We start from the raw sequence: 19,930 nt of genomic DNA on the forward strand, positions 1-19,930 counted from the left end.
TCACGTGACAATGCTGACTTCCGTTCTCAATATTAACCTCTACATGTGCAATGAGAAAGATTGGTTTGATAAACATATGGCTAAAGAAAGGGTTCTAAATCAAAACAAGTAGATCAATTAAGTAATAGAGACAAACTTTTCAATATAATTATGATTTTTAATACATTTAACAAACAAATATTGTTTTATAATAAAAGGGGGAGGGGCTATGTTCATTTGCATGCATTTAGTCAAGTAAATAATTTGAAAATAAATACATATACATGTACATGTATAATGTAATTTTATTCTTTTATTCACAATATATATGTGGTTTTTAGCTTGATTCTGACCAATGCTTATATTCCAATTATATATGTATATGCCTCTATTATTGCTGTTGTTACTAATTATGTAAATCAATTGTATCTGATTTTATGCCCTTTATGGGCCCTGTAATTTGGGAAATAAAAATATTTATTCTATTCTATTCTATTCTATGCTAATAAAAAAAAGGGGGGAAGAAAAGCCAAGTACAGAAAAAATTAAAGGAAAATCTACAATGTTACATGATTACATGCTCTTCATGAGTTTACCATCTTAACACTTCAGGTGTACTTTAAATAGTATCTTTTGTTATTAGGATGTACAAGTAGTTGAACACTGTTGAAGTACATGTACCAATACACCTTATCACTATTTAGTCCGATCTGGGGGGGGGGGAGTACTTCCTGTTACAACTTAATTAGTTTCCAATTGATCTGATCCAACTTATTATCAACCAGTTCTGTAATGTAGACATTAATGCAAACAGAACTGTTTTTGAGGAAACCAGTAACATTTTATAACCCCTGTGTAGACAGTTGCTTTATAATTTGCATAACAAGTGCTATGCTTTATTAACTAATATAGATAAGCAAGGCAGTAGAAAATCTAACTTCTAAATGCTAAATAGTGTAGTATAGGAAGTTTGGCCTTGCAATAACATAACGGGCACAGATGGTCCTAGAATGAGTTGTTTTTTGCATTGAAATAACATTTAATTTATTTCTATCATAGATTTTATTGCTTTATTTGTGTGTGTAATATAAATTCTAGAGGTGGCTGATATTTTAATCTATAAAGTGATGCGTGTTGTATTGTGAAATATTGAGTATTGACATTTTCCTCTATGTGAATGGAGGTGTGCCTTGATTGGCAGAACTACGTTAACAGATTACAGATTACAAGTTTGGGTCAGGCTGCCGAAAATGGAGGTTATCAGTCATTGTCAGTAGTGAGCTGAGGGAGGAAAAACTTTAGAAAGCGATCATTGAGAAACTTTGATAGAGTATGATCAACTTTTTTCAAAATTAAAATTGAAGTAAAAAAATATTTTGTTTGAAGTATTTACGGTAGTTTAAACAGGTCTCATTCAAAAGTAGCATGTATGGTGAATCATTTAAACAGGGTCCCAGATAGCCTCAACTGGATGAAAAAGTTGTGTAATTTTAGAACTTATCGGGTATGGAATAAATAGCGATTAGGTGTATAAGACTATGTCGACTCTGTTTTTGTAATATGTATTTCTATTTGTATCAAAATGATGAGTTAAGCCTTTCAACTAATTTTATAGTTTGTTCTTATGTTGAACTGTTACAACACTGTACTAGGTAAGGGGAAGGTTGGGATCCTGCTTACATGTTTAATAAGGCTGTTAATTTTTGTTGTTTGAATTGTTTTACATTGTCATTTCGGGCCTTTTATAGCTGAAGTCCATGTGGTATGGGCTTTGCTCATTGTTGAAGGCCATACAGTGACCTATAGGTGTTAATTTCTGTGTCATTTTGGTCTCCTTATTGAGGGTTGTCTCATTGGCAATCATACCACATCTTTTTTATATTAACCAAAAATATTGCCAGTCCAAAGTCAGGAGCCTGGAAATTGGTGGTTCTCATATTCTGCTTTGCTACATATTTTTTTATGTTCATATTTTTGGTCCATAAAGTAAGGCTGTTAGTTTTCTCATTTGATTTGTTTTAAATTTGTCATCATAGTCATTTTGGGGGCCTTTTATAGCTGAATATGTGGTATGGGGTTTGATTATTAGAAGGCCGTACAGTGACCTTTGGCTGTTAATTTCAGTGTGACTGTCATTTGACCAGGCAGGGGTGGGGTTCAAATAAAAGTATTTTCTTTTCCTTGATTTTATTTTTTCATTTGACCAAAAGTTTTAATGTTTACTGTAGTTTATTGATATGAATGTAATACATTTGTAATATATAATGATAAAAAGAAAAAAAATTGTCCATGCATAGTAACTATTGCTTTCTATTCAGGTAAAGGTTTCTTTTTGTTGGTATGGCATTCTCCAAGCTGGTTAATCCAAAAAAGAAGAAAAGAGTACATGCAGTCAAAGAGTCACCATTTCCAGTTCCTATAGCAACAGAACAATATGAAAACACATGGTTCTACTACACAGGTTATCTCCATGACAACCACATAGAAATCAAACATAGTGGAGATATTGACAGGTTGTACAAAATGGTGAGATCTTCAGTATAAAGTTCTACACTTATTGTGTGTTCAAGGTGCATTAATATATTGTGCAAGATTTGTTCCATGAAAGGTCCTTGAAGGACCTTGATATTCAAATAAGGAGATGGTGTGTGGTTGCCAATATGACAACTATCAACCAGAGTTAATTTGCTTTTATTGGCCACTGTACATCAACAGAGAAAAAAACCCATACCCATTACCCAAATGATGACTGTTTAAGGGTTTGAATATGAAAAATGTGAATCAATGCAAATAAATGAAAAAACTGTTAATAAGTACAAAAACAATGTACATATACATGTACATATGTATACCACTTGTATTCATAATAACTGTTTATGGCATAAAGTTGTTATACAGCATCCCTTAAAATATAGCTCTTCATCTTTTATATAAGCTTTGGATTTCAAATATTTTGGCCACGAGCATCATTGAAGAGACATGTATTGTCGAAATGCGCATCTGGTGCAAGAAAATTGGTACCGTTAATTTTACTAAGAATCAGCTTCATTATTTTTTTTACTTTTTTCAAGTAATTAAGGTTTATTATTAGTGTTGTCAACGGTTAACCGGTTAACCGGTTAACCGGTCGAACGACCGAATACCGAGTACCAAAATCGCTAACCGGTTAACCGGACTTTTTTTCAATTTTGGTAGATTTGATATAAATGTGTATTGAAATCATTAAATAGTTATGTTTTATTTAAAAAATGTCGTCGTGGTAACTAATTAGACAGATCAATTGTCCAGTATATTGATTGCTATTGTTAATCCTAAAAACATAAAATTAATTAGAACTTGTCTCTCAGCTCGGGGCAGGATCTTAAAGAAACATAATTAGTAAACATGTTTTTTTAACAGTAACTTTAAATCAGTAATGCGATTAAATTTTACGATTTACTTCATTAGTTCGTTTTTGATCTAATTTTGTGTAAGAAACAGGTCGTACGGTGACTTAAAGTATTTAATTTCTGTGTCATTTTGGTCTCTTGAGGAGAGTTGTCTCATTGTCAATCACATCACATCTTTTTTATAATTAATCATTTCAAATTGAAACACTCCACATTATTTTCGGAGACAAGAAAAGAAAAGGAAATCGGTTTCAGACATAGTCAATTCTACGAGATCAAGAAGGTTTTTTTTATTTTTCAATATGAAGTTGGTACAGAAGCTATTGTTGATACGGTGTATTTGATTATTAAAAGTCAAACTTCGCCAGGAATCATCAAAGACAAGCCTTATAATGCCAAAAGACAATATTCAATTCTAAAAGGGTAAATTTATGACTTGGATGAAAGCTTGTCAAATTGACACTCATACCTCATCTAATATCTATGTGTAGGGACTATATTGATAAGTCTTTCAAACCCCAATTTAAACTATACCGGTTAACCGGTTAATCGGTCGAACGATTATCCGAGTAACCGGTTAGGCAAAAGTATACGATTTGACAACACTATTTATAATTCAGAGGAATTTATAGATGTTTCTTGTTAACTTGACCAACTGACTCACAAACGGTTTAAATACTGTAAACAGTTCGGCAACTCAAATAATTGAAATATCTTAAATTTTGTTTTGAAGAACTTTTCATAATCTTCAAAGATTAAAATAATCTCTACCTTATTTGGTTACTAATTGATTTATTGCATACATTTAATTAATGTAATTTTTTAAAATGTCTCATGTACATTCTTTTTCAATTGACAATTTATGTACAATTGTCTCCCTTTCTTATTTTTGATTTTTTTTACAAGTTTTGTTTAAAGGATTTGAATCTTTACTTTTAGGGATTTTTTGGAAAAGGTACTTTATCCAGAAGTAAGCCAGAGTTTAATCAGCGCTTCAAAACAGTGGCCATTCCAAACAAAAAAGGGGAGACAATCAGTGCAAGAATTATGAGTAGGAGAAGGTGAGTAAATGTCAATTACTAAGAAATATCAGAGAAGGACCCATTTATTGCAGTAGTTTATAGTTCCAAAACTATTGATTTTTGTTATGGATAATTCTGTTATTTTAAAGGAATTAACCTTTGAGTGAATTTTGATAAATTGTCTCCCATGATAACTCTTTTAACAGAGAAAGCTAATTATTTATTAGTCCCCTGCTGATGAAGTCGAAGGGGACTTAAGGTTTGCACTCTGTCTGTCTGTCTGTCTGTCTGTCTGTCTGTCTGTCTGTCTGTCTGTCTGTCTGTCTGTCTGTCTGTCTGTCTGTCTTTCCAAGCATCAGTCCAGCAAATCAGTTTTCATGAATTTTTTTCTTCATGCTTGAAGATATTGATTTGATATTTAGTGTATTGTTTAATCATGACAAGTTACAGGTCAAGTTCAATTTTCACAATTTTAGCTTTTCTCCTTGGTCAGTTAAAGCACTTTCCCTAGAATTTAATTTTTGAAGAAATACTTATTAATTTCTAGATTTCTGTTCAAAAGGGAAATAACTCATTTCTAAAAGATTTGTAAAAGATATTGTTTGAAGAGTTAAGTGGTAGGTTTGTTTTTTTATTTTATGGAGTTGAAGCCATGACAAGTAATAATTAAAGTTAGAATTTTGTTCCATTAAAATTATTTTTTAACCATTAGGGGACTATGTATTGCCATGAAACTCACAGCTTCACTTATTCCTTTACAGTTATGTACACAGACTAAACTGGTACTTAGAACAAATAAAGGGGACATCACCCCATTATACAGAATATGATAGTTCTGAAGAACTCAAGGAGGACCCAGAAATAGCTAAGGATGGTATGTAGATATATCAGGTGTTATTTCTTACAGCAATATGACTTGAGTGTGTAAGTACAGGTAATATATTTGGTTAGCTTGCTTGCTAGCTGAACTGTGAAGTCATTATTAGGTCTGTATACTACCCTCCTTTAAGAGTAGACAAGTTCAACATATAACCAATCTATTTGTCTGTAGGACTAGACTACTGTGAAAAGAGGGAAGTATAGTTAACTTTATAATGATAACAAGGTCCAGCTAACAAACAAGTTAGCCAACGATATTCCCTTTACTTAAACACTCAAGTCATTTTGCTGTAAACTGTTAATCTAGCTTCTTAATGTAGACCATTTATATTTTCTCCTTTGAGTTTGTTTTGTTTAGTGAACTTTCATTTGATCTTGAAATCTTTAGCTACATTAAGGGAGTTCGCTTCTCAGTTTCAAAGTAATTAACTCTTTTCAAAACACTAGTTTATATAGATAGGGGATTAATAACGGAATCCAAAGAGCAACAAAAATATATAGGTTACCCTGCTTGTCTTCAAAATATTAGCCATTGAAATTTTGGTGGGAAAATATTCTCTTGACTTTTCATAGCTTTAAAATTGACAAGTTGAAGTTCTCAAAAACTGTTAAAAAGTAATTAAAATCTTATAAGACTTTTACAGATGGCTTAACATTATACATGTAAAAAAATTTCAAAAGAAAAATGGGGGTCTCCAGGGATATTTTTTCAAGGCATTCAAATTGATAAATTCAGAGAATTCAGAAAATCTGACAAAAAGTATAAAACATGACAAGCCAGCTTTCTTAAAGTCTTATAAACTTGAGATTCTTTATTTATGTAATACATATTTTTTCTCATACATTTGACCTTCCAAATTAGAATCACCAGGTTTGTAATGGGGCAACACAATAGGTGTGTCTTAGGATTTTGACAACAGTAAAACCGTAAATAATATCTTGTTTTTATTCAAATACTACAAATGTAGATATAAGAGCTTATTCACAAAAAACATGGTGGGCTAGAATATTTAAAATATTCAATATTAATATAGAAATACTCTGTTTGTTTCTAACCCATGCACATGGAAACATGGATCAGAAGTGGAAATTGTACATGTTAGAAGCAGCATTTAATTAACAAGATCAATTGTAATATTTATATCTTCTTATACCATTATGATTTGATCAAACTTACATGTGTGACTGTGACATATTTTTCTATAATTTGTGTCTAATACTGTGTTATGTAATTTCACATGTTTCATCTTGAAAAATACAAAAAATACCAAAAAAAAAACACAATGGGTGCTACATGCGGAACAGGATGTGCTTTCCCTGCTGGAGAACTTAAAATTTTGGTCTTTGGTAAAAATTTGTCTTATTGGCAATCATAGTGATACTACATAACTATTGTATATAAATTAATGGAACAATTTGCTTTGAAAAAAAATGTTAGTAAGGTAAACACCAAATGAATCTTGGGGAAAGGGTTAATTTCCTTTTCAATAAATGTGGAAACTTTTTCTGGAAAAGTTTCCCCCATATGAGTATTTGTTATTATATATATCAATTATTGATAGATCACATCTACAACAATATTTTGCAGGTAATTCTGAATTAAAATTTTATGTTACAGTAACAAAAGACGAAGAAAATACATCAAAACCAAATATTGATGATGGCAATAAATTATTTCATTCACAATCAAAACCATTGAAGGCAATGCCTACAGACTTGTGGGCAGAACCAGTAAACCAATGGGAAACCAGTAACACAGGAAGTAAAGAGGACTTATGGGAAGAGGATGATGATTTCTGGGGAGAAGAGTCTTCATCTGCTTCAGTATCTGGAATAAATAAAACTCAAAACATTGCAATGCATAAATCTGAGGATATTTGGAATGATGATTCTAAGAATAAGTCTGAATTTCTTGAGGTCACCGAGTTCAAGGACACTGATTCTTCAAACAGAAAGAATTTTATATCTCAATTGGACAAGAATTCTGAGAAAGAATCCATTTCAGGACATGAAAATCATGGAGATGTAAATAAATTGATCAAAGAAACACAATTTAATCAAAGAGATGCCATTTCAATTGACAATCCTGAAATAAAAATGGATGTTGAGATTGACAGCAAAAACAGTGATTTCCAAATTTCCCAAACAAATGTATTAGTAAATGTTTTACCATTAACAACTGAAAAATCTAAACTGTCGGATATAGAAAGTACAGATAGTGATATAGACTCTCTGTGTAAGTCAGATGATACTGAAGGGGAGCTCTTTATTGTTGATGATTCTGACAGTGAGGGAGAGGTTTGGAAGAGAAGAAAATTATCTAGAAAAAAGAAGAAATGGAGACCTGTTTTAAAAAAGGATCCATTCTTTGTTAAAGAAAGTCTTCATTTATCATTTGAGGAGGTAAAACTAACAGCATATTAGCCATTGAAATGTAAACAGAAATCTTCAATTAAACAAGTCAAATAAACAAAGTTTAAACCACTTTAAAAAAAAATAAAAGAACACATAAAAGAGAACAGAGAAAATTATTTGTCCTTGTCATGTTTTTTTTTAGAATACTTGAGAACATTTTTTAATAATATTTGTTGAAATAAGTAATTCCGTTTTAACACATGTTAATCGTTTGAAAGAGATGCCATACACACCAATCAAAATACTTATTTTTCTATTTAAATCATCAAAAATTATATTAAAACTTATAGTTTCATATTTATATCATACATGTATATCCCATAAACAACTACACTGTATTGATGCAATAAACATCTTATAATAGCTGTATCCTTTTAAGACAAAATTCTTCAGGAAAAAATGTAAAAAGAATTAAAGCACTAATAAATCACCTCATTGCTTTAAATATAATGTTAAATTTTGCCATTCATAACTAAATTCATACCATAGAAAAATTACTTACACCACATGACAAAATTTCATGAAATTCTTGATAATTATATATTTTCAGGCATTTTTCTTGTCTTATGGTCTTGGTTGTCTGGTTGTTAAAGATGAAAAAGAAGTAAGTTTGTACTACAATCACACCTGTAACCCTTTGAAAACAAATAAGCACTGTTAAAGTCTATGTTCTGTTTAAATTATAACTTAAAGTTGAGTATGATTGAATCCAGGAGTCCATGTAACTTCTCAAGAATTTATTAGAAGTTGATTCAACAGCTTTGGAGACAGCTCACATAAAATATATTTAACTTGACAGGATCGCTTTGAAGTCCTCCACCATATTACATACATGTAGGCACATATACCTGCCTCCCAAAGCCACTTAAGTTATATTTGCTTAAGAGCAACAAAAACACATCTATTTCAATAGCACATTTATCTCAAAGAGACAGAATACATCACATGACAATTTTGCATCATTATACAAAGGGACACAACTCTCAAGACTTTACAATAAAACACATAGGACCATATACATAACAATTTTTTATGGATTTCATGAATAAGGGTGAACAAAGTACAAATCATCTATACGCTTTTGTTGAGACTTTTCAATTATCCACGAAAATGATTTTCGCTCAATCCATTAAAATTGGTACTCACGCAAACTAATTGAATCCACAGTATTACCTTGTTTACACTTCCTTATTTTCAGAGAACTCCAGATTTAACAGAGATGTGGCAGACGTTCAGTAGTAGACAACAAACATTCATACCTAACTATATAGCTTATCATTACTACAGGAGTAAAGGATGGGTGCCCAAAACGGGACTCAAATTTGGCTCAGATTTCAGTAAGTTTTGTGTAACTCTTTTTGGTGGAGAATATTTTTACCTTAAAATTGAGAATGAAAATAAGGAATATGTCAAAGAGACAACAACCTGACTAAAGAACAGAAACATCTTACATCTTTTAACTTGATTTGATACCATTGTAATGTATTCAATCTATTAATAAGATAGCAACTTAGACAGTAAAACAAAACTGAAGCCTGAAGATCAGCATTCAATCTTCAATATACACCTAACCACTATTCATTCCATTCCAGATAAGTTCTAAAATTACACAACTTTTTCATCCAGGTGAAGCTATCTGGGACCCTGTTTAAACAATTGACCATGCATGATAATTTTTAATGAGACCTGTAACTACCGTAAATACTTCAAACAAAATATTTTTACTTCAATTTTAATTTCGAAAAAAATGGATCATACTTTATCAAAGTTTCTTGATGATCACTTTCTAAACTTTTTTTTCCCTCAGCTCACTACTGATGACCTCCATTTTTCGGCCGGTGACCTAAACAGGAAATTGTATAAATTACTGTTTTTCCCAGAATGGACTAAATAGCGATAAGGTGTATTGAACTTGTGTCCATACCAAACCATTTTTTATTGCCCAAATTCAAACTAGTTGTAAATGAATTCAAGAGTCCATTAATGATCTTCCATCATAGTCGATGTACAAAAGATATATCTGTAATTTCGTATAGACAACAAAATATCATGGCATTGTAGCTTTCTTTCTTCTTTTAGGGGTTGTAATTTTAGTTCTGAGATCTGTTTATTTTCCTCCTTCTCCATATCTGTAGTCCTATATAGGTTGGAGTACCATCAGTAAAGCTTATCAACAAAGGAGATGAAATTAATACCATTTAGAGCAAACAAACAGGTCAAATGTTTTTTTATGCCCCACCTAGGGGCATTTTATTTTTTCGGTCTGCATCCGTTTGTTTGTACCTATGTTTGTCTGTCTGTCCAACTTCAGGTTATAGATTTTGGTCAAGGTAGTTTTTGATAAAGTTTTAGTTACATCAACTTGAAACTTAGTACACATGTTACCTATTCAACAATATTTCTTATCGTAATGCAAAATTAGAGTTTTGACCCAAATTTCAGGGTCCACTGAACATAGGAAATGATAGTGTGAGTGGGCCATCTATGTAAAAAGGGCACATTCTTGTTTTTGGTGTGAAGTTATATCAGATATGATTGACAAAAGGCAAAGTTTTCATTGGTGAGCATATCTTTTTTTCTTTCAGTAATATACAAAGAAGGACCAGCTTTTTATCATGGTAGCTATTCAGTGATAGTTAAGATGATATGGGAAGATTCTCTAGAGGAAGACCCTAAATACCACACTAGAGACCTCACCTGGACCAATCTGGCAGGGCTAAACAGACTGACTGAACAAGTATCTAAGGTATGTACCTCATGGAAAGGAATAAAATATATTATTAGCTCACCTGGCCCGAAGGGCCAAGTGAGCATTTCCCATCACTTTGCGTCCGGCGTCCGGCGTCGTCCGTCGTTGTTGTTAACTTTTACAAAAAATCTTCTCCTCTGAAACTACTGGGCCAAATTGAACCAAACTTGGCCACAATCATCATTGGGGTATCTAGTTTAAAAAAATGTGTGGCGTGACCCGGTCAACCAACCAAGATGGCCGCCACAGCTAAAAATAGAACATAGGGGTAAAATGCAGTTTTTGGCTTATAACTCAAAAACCAAAGCATTTAGAGGAAATCTGACATGGGGTAAAAATGTTTATCAGGTCAAGATCTATCTGCCCTGAAATTTTCAGATGAATCTGTCAACCCGTTGTTGGGTTGCTGCCCCTGAATTGGTAATGTTGTGGAAATTTTGCAGTTTTTGGTTATTATCTTGAATATTATTATAGATAGAGATAAACTGTAAACAGCAATAATGTTCAGCAAAGTTAGATTTACAAATAAGTCATCATGACCGAAATGGTCAGTTGACCCGTTAAGGAGTTATTGTCCTTTATAGTCAATTTTTAACCACTTTTCTTAAATTAAAGTAATCTTTTACAAAAATCTTCTCCTCTGAAACTACTGGGCCAAATTCAATCAAACTTGGCCACAATTGTTATTGGGGTATCTAGTTTAAAAAATGTGTCCGGTGACCTGGTCCACCAACCAAAATGGCCGCCAGGGCCAAAAATAGAACATAGGGGTAAAATACAGTTTTTGGCTTATAACTCAAAAATCAAAGCATTTAGAGCTAATTTGACATGGGGTACAATTGTTTATCAGATCAAGATCTATCTGCCCTGAAATTTCCATACGAATTAGGCAACCCTTTGTTGGGTTGCTGCCCCTGAATTGGTAATTTTAAGGAAATTTTGCTGTTTTTGGTTATTATCTTGAATATTATTATAGATAGAGATAAACTGTAGACAGCAATAATGTTTAGCAAAGTAGGATTTACAAATAAGTCAACATGACCGAAATGGTCAGTTGACCCCTTTAGGAGTTATTGCCCTTTATAGTCAATTTTTAACCATTTTTCGTAAATCTTAGTTATCTTTTACAAAAATCTTCTCCACTGATTCTACTGAGCCAAATTAATCCAGACTTGGCAACAATAATCTTTGGGGTATCTAGTTTTAAAAATGTGTCCGGTGACCCGACTTTAAAATCGAGCAGTGGCGGATGCAGGAATTTTCGAAAGGGGGGGTGCTAGCCCAGGGCAAAGGGGGGGTGCAGGGGGGGGGTGCAAACATATGTCCCGATTCAAATGCATTGATCGGCCAAAATAAAGGGGGGGTGCGGACCCCCGGAACCCCCCCTCTGGATCCGCCACTGTCGAGATGGCCGCCACAGCTAAAAATAGAACATAGGGGTAAAATGCAGTTTTTGGCTTATAACTCAAAAACCAAAGCATTTAGAGCAAATCTAACACAGGGTAAAAATTTTTATCAGATCAAGATCTAACTGCTCTATAATTTTCAGATTAATCTGACAACCCATTGTTGGGTTGCTGCCCCTGAATCGGTAATTTTAAGGAAATTTTGCTGTTTTTGGTTATTATCTTGAATATTATTACAGAAAGAGATAAACTGTAAACAGCAATTATGTTCAGCAAAGTAAGATTTACAAATAAGTCAACATGACCGAAATGGTCAATTGACCCCCTAAGGAGTTATTGTCCTTTATAGTCAATTTTTAACAATTTTCATAAAATTTGTAAATTTTTATTAACATTTTCCACTGAAACTACTGGGCCAAGTTCATTATAGATAGAGATAAATGTAAGCAGCAAGACTGTTTAGTAAAGTAAGATTTACAAACACATCACCATCACCAAAACACAATTTTGTCATGAATCCATCTGCTTCCTTTGTTTAATATTCACATAGACCAAGGTGAGCGACACAGGCTCTTTGGAGCCTCTAGTTATTATTAGGTGTATAGTTTTGCTCTTGTATTAATGTATGTTAATGTTAGAATGTTGTTACAGACCCCTAAACCCAATTTTGGTTTAAGATTTACGATGTATGAATTTCCTATAATTTAAAAGGATAATAGCAAAAGTTTGGTTTCTGCATATATACTGAAGTATGTTTTTTTCCAAATTTAAACTTCAATATGTTGTTAGAGCTATTGTCCTTGTAATGCCATTGCTGCAGTTTAAATTGGTTTCTGTTCTCTAACTTTAGTTTGCTTCAACCAAATATTATGAAACGTATATACAATGCAAGGTCCAACTAGTGAGTCATCACTTTTACCGTTCTGAGCATTTTTTTTTAATAAAATTGCTGCATGGTTCATTTCTATTCTCTTACTTTTACCTTATACACAAAGCTTATAACTACAAAACACAGTCAAGTTAAATTTGGGTTGCATCACTTGTATTGTAATGTCGAGTTATGCCTCTTTCTAACATTTTTTGCAAGTGAGGGCATCATCTGGGTCTCCATTCATTTCTTTACAGTGTAATGCCTCTTGGAGAAGATGTTATTAAGTAAAAACTTGTGTCTAATCCATTTGTCTTTTTTGAACTATAAGATATGTTTAAACCTATTTATGCCTATTGATAAAGTGAAAAGTCCTTAAGTAGGTCTGTGTCAAATCATTTTAAATTTCAAAATGTGGTGAGTGACATGTAAAGGATCTAAAGCTTGATTGATTAAACTTTTTAAGTTTTTATTTTCTTAATGAGAATTATGCACACCCTTTGATAAACAGAAAAATAGCTATTTTTTTTGTCTTTGCAGAATAATTTAGTATTGATTCTTCTCATTTGTACATTTATCTTTATTTAACAGGAAGTCTTGTTATGTCATGTGATTAGACCTAACAATTTAACAGAGGAAGATCTATTGTCACCTAAATGTATCCCACAATTCAAAGTTAAGGTTTGTACTGCCATTGAAATTAGATATTTTGTTTATAAGTTATTTAGATGTGTAGAGAGTGCAAATTTAAAATTTAATTCAAAACAAATTCTAAAAATTATTTCTTACTAAAAAAAGAAATTATTGTAAGATGAAGAATTTATTTAATTTTAAAGTTCCAAAAGTCTAAATATCCTTTGTTTTATTGAAAAGAAATTTAGAGGTCAAGACAAGTATCCACACTGTAAGTTAAACAAGGGAAAGGTGAAGCCAAGAGGGAAATCAAATACAAACCAGTCCATGCGAAAAGGTACAAAAAGTCCTTTTACTAAACTTTACAGGACATGTTAAGTTGGTTACAATATTTTTAATAAACAATTATATCCGAAAAAAATTATATTATTGTAAACATTTCATAAAAATGTGAATTCTGTCCTGAATTTGTCATTTAAAACAGAAAATGATGTAGAAATATCTCAATTTGTACTTCAGCAAGTGTTAAATCATTTGTTAACGGGAACAAAGCTATACTGAGCAACAAAATAAATACAGAAGGTCAACAATTTTCATCCTCTCTACCAATGTTTAAAGTAAGGAAGACAATATTAAACTCATGGGAAAATGCAAAAAAATATGTCAACTTGTATGTTTGAGATTGAAATGTAAGTAAAGGTCTTTAATATTAGATAAATCAACAATCTTTGCAAGGGATTTGATTTTATAGATCACAAGTCTGCTACCAATAATTATGCACACTTTTTAGTATTTCTTAATATTTATCTTTTTGCATGGACTGGCTCATATAAACGTATTTACACTTTTGGTATTTAGCTGTATTTTGCCTCCGAATGACCTTATATCACCTCCGAATAACCTTTTGACGTCAAGCAACAATAACTTTTTAGTTGTGACGTCAAATATTTTGAATTATGAAGTCAAAGTTTACGGGAATCTGTGTGATGTTATGTAATGGCGGACAAATTTGCATACAAGTGTAAATACGTCTATTCCAAGTCATGAAAAGTGGGCAAAACTGCATTTTTCTATTTGTGTAATAAAAACATCAAATTCTCTTCACAGGAAGTGGTTATATCAAGATGGGTGTCATCACAAGAAAGAGAGAAACATACAGAGGAAATACCTTGACCCGAAAACATTGATCAACATTTTATTTATTCTGAGATAATAAATTTTTAGTAAACAAATATGTTATGGTAAATTTCTTTCAAAGTCAGAGGTAGAGAGGGCTTTTATAATTGAATGTTTTGCTATTTTGAACCAGCCACTAAGTGGTAAGTGAACCAACAGTTATATCACACTTTTTTTTCTAAATACTGTCACATATTGAGCTGATTTTAGTCAAAATGTGAGTCCACTATGACCAGTTTAAGATTGAGTTGGTTCCGCTCTGCTGGTTTTTTGCTGAAATTACGGGTTTTGGACTTTAACATTTTTGTTAGAATGATAGTTATACAGACTTTCCTTCTCAAATTTCCACTCCAAAAAATTGGCCTCAATCTGGGTTTTTTTGGAAGTTGAGCTATTGGTTTCCTTCAGACAATTGTTAACTATCAATTCCAGAAGTCCACATGCTTTTTATCTAGTCATTTGATGACTGTTACATGGTTTTATCATTTGACTCCTTCATTTGTGTATGTCTATATATAGATTCATACATTGGAACCAGTGGGTTATTGAATTTATCTAATTGAGATAATTGAACTATTGAATTATAAAGTCAGGGCCTCGACAAGGACTTTAAAAAAGAAAATTTAACTTCCAAGTTTCTATGTAAAAATCTATTTCCCCTTATGATTATCAAATAAATTTTAATTTTTTAAGGGGCAAATACGTTCAATTTTCTTTTCATTCCAAAAGGTTGTCAATTTCATTAACAACTGTTAGCTCATTTGTATTCATTCAGTTAGCTGATAAAAGTTATGACCTGTAAACTCGTCCAATTATTTCTTAGATAATTGGTATCAAAGTATGGGTTAAATTTTGTTATACCATGGGCACAGACAAGATTAAATTACCACAGAAAAACGTTTAAAGAAAATTCTTCCATGCAATTTATCAGCCAATGTACTCTTGATTCTATTAAATGATAAACCAATTCAAACCAACATGTCTTTTAATAAGTCAGCCTATTTTACAATAAAGGAGGTATTAGTTACTCCTTCTTACAATGGTATCAGAAGTAGTTCCAAAGTGGAAAGGGATTAATATAAGTTGTAAAAACTTGTTTCCCAATCCACTATAAACAAATATGTTTAAACTAAGTAGTTCCAGGTCATGTGAATTGTGCTTAATTGTCTCTTAACACATAAGCTCCAAATAGAGCTTTCGTTAGTAGAAGCCATATTAATGATGTGTATCAGCAGGGGAAAATGTAAAAGCATAAAAACATTAATCCATTATTCTGCCTCTGATGATGGTCCACTTTGGACCGAAACTGGTTAGGCTAGTATGAAACATCACCAGTATAGTATAATTTCAGTTGTTCAAGTTGAACAATATTTGATCTGCTTACCTTACTAATTGCGTGGTTGGGTTTCTCTAATGAATTTAATCATAAAAAATATCCTTATATATTGAACAAATTGAATTATCCTTTTGACTTCATCGCCAGAACAAACTATTTTTTAAAACAACCTAGTATCAATCTTTGAAATCCAAAAAGCATAAAATTAATTTGAACTTGGATAACTTGTATATCACCTCGGACAGGATCTTAATTAAACATAATTAGTATACATGTTTTTTTTTTTTTTATGTAATATTGTAAACACCTACGTTACATCTGAATGTGCAACCTCACTCGTGAAGAGCTTTGTCATACTTTAAACGAAATGACAATAAAATTTTAACACTATTTATTATTTCAAATTGAAACACTCCACATTATTTTTGTGACATCAAGAAAATTGTGAGAATCTTCGGTTTCAGACATTTTCAAGAAGATCGTTGAATATCCTCGAATATATTAATCGGTCAACGTGTAACCGAAAAGTCAATAGTTATCAAATTTGAAAATGATCAGAACTGAGTGTTAGATTAGTCAGTGATGTGACAGATACTTATATTTGCCAAAACCAAGTTGTACAACTTGTTGATTCTGTTGAACATTTATTCGATGTTAAACATATTTCACTTTGAATTTAGTATATTTGTTATTCCCTTTAGCTGTTTCATTCGTGCAACTGTTTTATTACCTAGTAATAAATGAGATTTTCTCTTTGAAGCACCGATTTTACAAATCGACACCGAATTGAATAAGCATTTGTTTTAATGTCTTAAATCCATGCAATAACGAGATGTACATAAAATGTACGTTTTACAATAGGATGGATAGACTTCATTATTAAATCATTTATAGAATGTTGATGCTGCTTTGATATATACATAGTAAGGAATATGCATACTCGACCACTCGTAGTGACACAAATAAAAATTCAGTGGAGCTTTACAACTATAATGTCAATCTATTTCACACAGTAGCACTTTTCCTGAAGCGTAACACGTGACAAGAAATTGATTAGTGATATGATGAAATCGTATTGTCCATGGAGATTGTACTCCCAAAGTTGCACTCGGTATCACACGGATTAATTTACCGTCATTTGTAATTTGATGAATATTTTTAGAAGTAAATCCAGCGATGTATATATTACCCTCAAAGTCTATTCCAATTCCTCTAGGACTAGATAACTGCAAACTCGAGTATGTGAAACTTCTTGTTTGTCCAACTATATGTGAGACTGAATGACCCCCATCACCACAAATACAGCCTTCCTTGTCTGATGTTGATACAAAAAACGAAGAGCCAGAAGTTTGCATCTCTTTTATTTTCTTACCCGATGATGAACTTATCCAAGTCAATGTTGATAAACAAGCTACAATAAATTGATCATTATCAACAAAACATAATCCATAAACAGATGTATCCTGCAAATTTAATGACTGTAATAACTTCAAGTCTGTACCGTCGACTATCAGGACTTTACCTTGCACTGATGAAATAGCCACTTGACTCTGATTAACGTGGGTAACATCAGTAGGATCGCACTCGATTGCTAACGAGGCGAGAAAGTTTCCATCGATGCTATATTTTTCAACCGTCTTAATGTTGTTTCTTGCTGTAATTACATAATCACGAACAAATATTGCGCTTACCTGTCCTAAATTGTCAGCAGCGATAGTTCGTACTATCTTTATAACTCCAGTGCGAAAATTGACAGATTTGTTCAGTAACGTACCACTAGTACTAGTTCTTTCCAGACACTGTTCATGAATCTTAAAACTCCCTAATGACCCTGTACTGCTTGTTAATTTTGTCATCTGGTCAGATGGTACGAAACGAAATGAAACGTATTTTATCCTTTTTACAGCCTCATTCATTTCTTCTTCGAGTGCAGTGAATTTTAAACCAATTTTGTTCACTTCTAATAGACATTGTTGGTCAGATCCACCTCTGATAGTGCCAAGGAGCATTCGTTCCCAATTATTTACGATGCTTTTATAATTGGAAAATTTGTCAATATCATCGGTCAGTTTTAGATCGACTTGCTTTTTAGATGAAGACAATTCAAATTTTATTTGATTTTCTATTTTATTTAGGTTTTCAATTGCCCTTTCTTTAAGTTTTGATATATCTTGGAGAATATTTTCATATTCAGTTTGAATACTTTCAAAGGTCTGCGTTTGATTTTGAACTATTTCATTTATTCCCTTACCATTTTCCTTCAGCTTTCTTACCAATTCGGTGGTTTGACTGGATTGCTTAATATCAATTGCAGCATTTTGAATCGATATTACATTTTCACATTTCCGATGTGTAAGTGTTGCGCACAAGGTACAGCAAGGCTTTGAATGATCCACACAAAAAACTTCTACGATTTTGTCTGCATGATCTTCGCAACTCAATGCCCCAGTTATCTGAAAACCAGATTGGTCCGACTGAATATTTTGAACATTTATTACTGTATGTTTTGATGTAATCTTGAATGATTTGTGATATTCTTCACACTGTCCACAAAACCCCTCCTCACAGGTGGTACACCAAGAAACGGCTTCCTTTGTCTTATTTTTTACATGACATGAATTACAAATTTTTTCAGACCTTTGAATCGCTCGCTTGTCCAACATCGACGTGACAAAATGGTTCCTTGGTAGCTTTGAAGCCCAAGCCTGTGGATCCTCATGTGTTCCTTTGAATGGCACAAACATTCGGCATACTGGACACTTAAACCCTTCGGAAGTATTGTCCTTTTTGGTTGATGACACAATGTAGGTGTCAATACATGTTTCACAGAAAGTATGAAGACATGGTAGATACTTCGGAACTTTGAATGTTTCTAAACAGATAGTGCACGTTAATAAATCATCGAAGTTTTCGATCTCTTTTGAAGTTGTGGCCATTTTAAGTTTTTTTCACTTTGAAATTTTTCTTCCTGGTTCGTATATATAATCACAGTTTACCTTGATACGTGTCATATACAGATATAGTTATATAAATAGCCCCTGCTAAACTTATCTGTGTGAATATATTGTCGTTCGAATCGATTTATCGAATCAAATGACTACAACATTTATGTTAGTCATACCTTACTACTAAAATAATGAAAAAGGTAATAATCAGTATTTGAACCGATCAAATGCATATTTTTAACAAACTCTAAATGAGATTGTTCCAAATTTAATGACTTCAATTAGAAAAATGGAAATACCTTAGAACAAAACAAAATTGGCAAAATGTTTCAATGGTTTTGTATGGAAATTGATAAAGACCATTGTCAACAAAATCGGAAAAATAAAGAAAGATAACAAACTATGATAACACATTTAAATGGGAACTATAGCTGTGTATTTCGTTTTTACATTTATAAGATTTGTGGATCGAATAAGTCAATCAAATGACTAACCCTTGTTTCACTTTCATTGTTGACATTATTTTCCTTTACATAACTTTACACGAACAATTCATGAGTTATCCATCCCTTTCTAAGGCGTTAAAATAAAATCAACATAAATACGGAATCAATGAGGTCGAATTATTCCTTGGCAATGAAAAATTGATCATCAATGTTTCTCAGTTTATTTTGACAAAATTGAACCATACTAGCTGATAAACCGAAAAATTATTTCACTATTTCACTTTCATTGAATCAGCTGATTGAACCATAAAAAAAATATATTTTAGATTTTTTATTTATCTCGTAGCTAGTGCCTCTTTAAAGAATATGTAAAATTTGAATGACGACAAACTGACTGTCGAGTTCACGTTGTATGATGATTATCAAAGGTACCAGGATTATAATTTAATACGCATGAAAGTTTTCCCACTGTGTATGTTCCAGTCGTTATTAAGGTATACTGGTGTGTTTTGTCAGATATTTTCCGATGAAGAACTTATTGATAATTATTGTGAGATTCAGTGAGTTAAGTTGTTATCGTTATAAACACGTGAGATGTACAAAATTTGTATATCACTGTATGGTGTGTTTATGTCTTAAATTATTTTTTGTTCTTACTCCTTTGTCTGTGTGTCAGATTTTTTTCTG

The 19,930-nt window shown here is 32.1% G+C and overlaps 2 protein-coding genes across 3 annotated transcripts; one reads left to right on the top strand and one right to left on the bottom strand.

Moving 5' to 3' along the window:
* On the top strand, nucleotides 1-14,572 carry LOC134690747 (tRNA-splicing endonuclease subunit Sen2-like). Of its 2 annotated transcripts, none has more exons than XM_063550800.1 (10): nucleotides 1-121; nucleotides 2,298-2,505; nucleotides 4,308-4,429; nucleotides 5,152-5,264; nucleotides 6,888-7,672; nucleotides 8,235-8,288; nucleotides 8,883-9,021; nucleotides 10,270-10,430; nucleotides 13,299-13,388; nucleotides 14,448-14,572. In XM_063550800.1, the coding sequence occupies exons 2-10, from the start codon at nucleotides 2,320-2,322 to the stop codon at nucleotides 14,511-14,513; spliced, it is 1,716 nt and encodes a 571-aa protein (XP_063406870.1). In that variant the 5' UTR covers nucleotides 1-121; nucleotides 2,298-2,319; the 3' UTR covers nucleotides 14,514-14,572. The 2 variants fall into 2 exon arrangements, with proteins under 2 accessions (XP_063406870.1, XP_063406871.1); XM_063550801.1 differs by lacking the exon at nucleotides 1-121 and adding an exon at nucleotides 1,267-1,309.
* A 1,699-nt stretch (nucleotides 14,573-16,271) lies between these two features.
* Nucleotides 16,272-18,788, bottom strand: LOC134691712 (E3 ubiquitin-protein ligase Midline-1-like). The gene has a single exon (XM_063552271.1). The coding sequence runs from the start codon at nucleotides 18,786-18,788 to the stop codon at nucleotides 16,848-16,850; it is 1,941 nt and encodes a 646-aa protein (XP_063408341.1). The 3' UTR covers nucleotides 16,272-16,847.
* Nucleotides 18,789-19,930: the final 1,142 nt, after the last annotated feature.

Source organism: Mytilus trossulus, chromosome 11 (genome assembly GCF_036588685.1).
Source record: "Mytilus trossulus isolate FHL-02 chromosome 11, PNRI_Mtr1.1.1.hap1, whole genome shotgun sequence".
Taxonomy (NCBI): Eukaryota; Metazoa; Mollusca; class Bivalvia; order Mytilida; family Mytilidae; genus Mytilus; species Mytilus trossulus.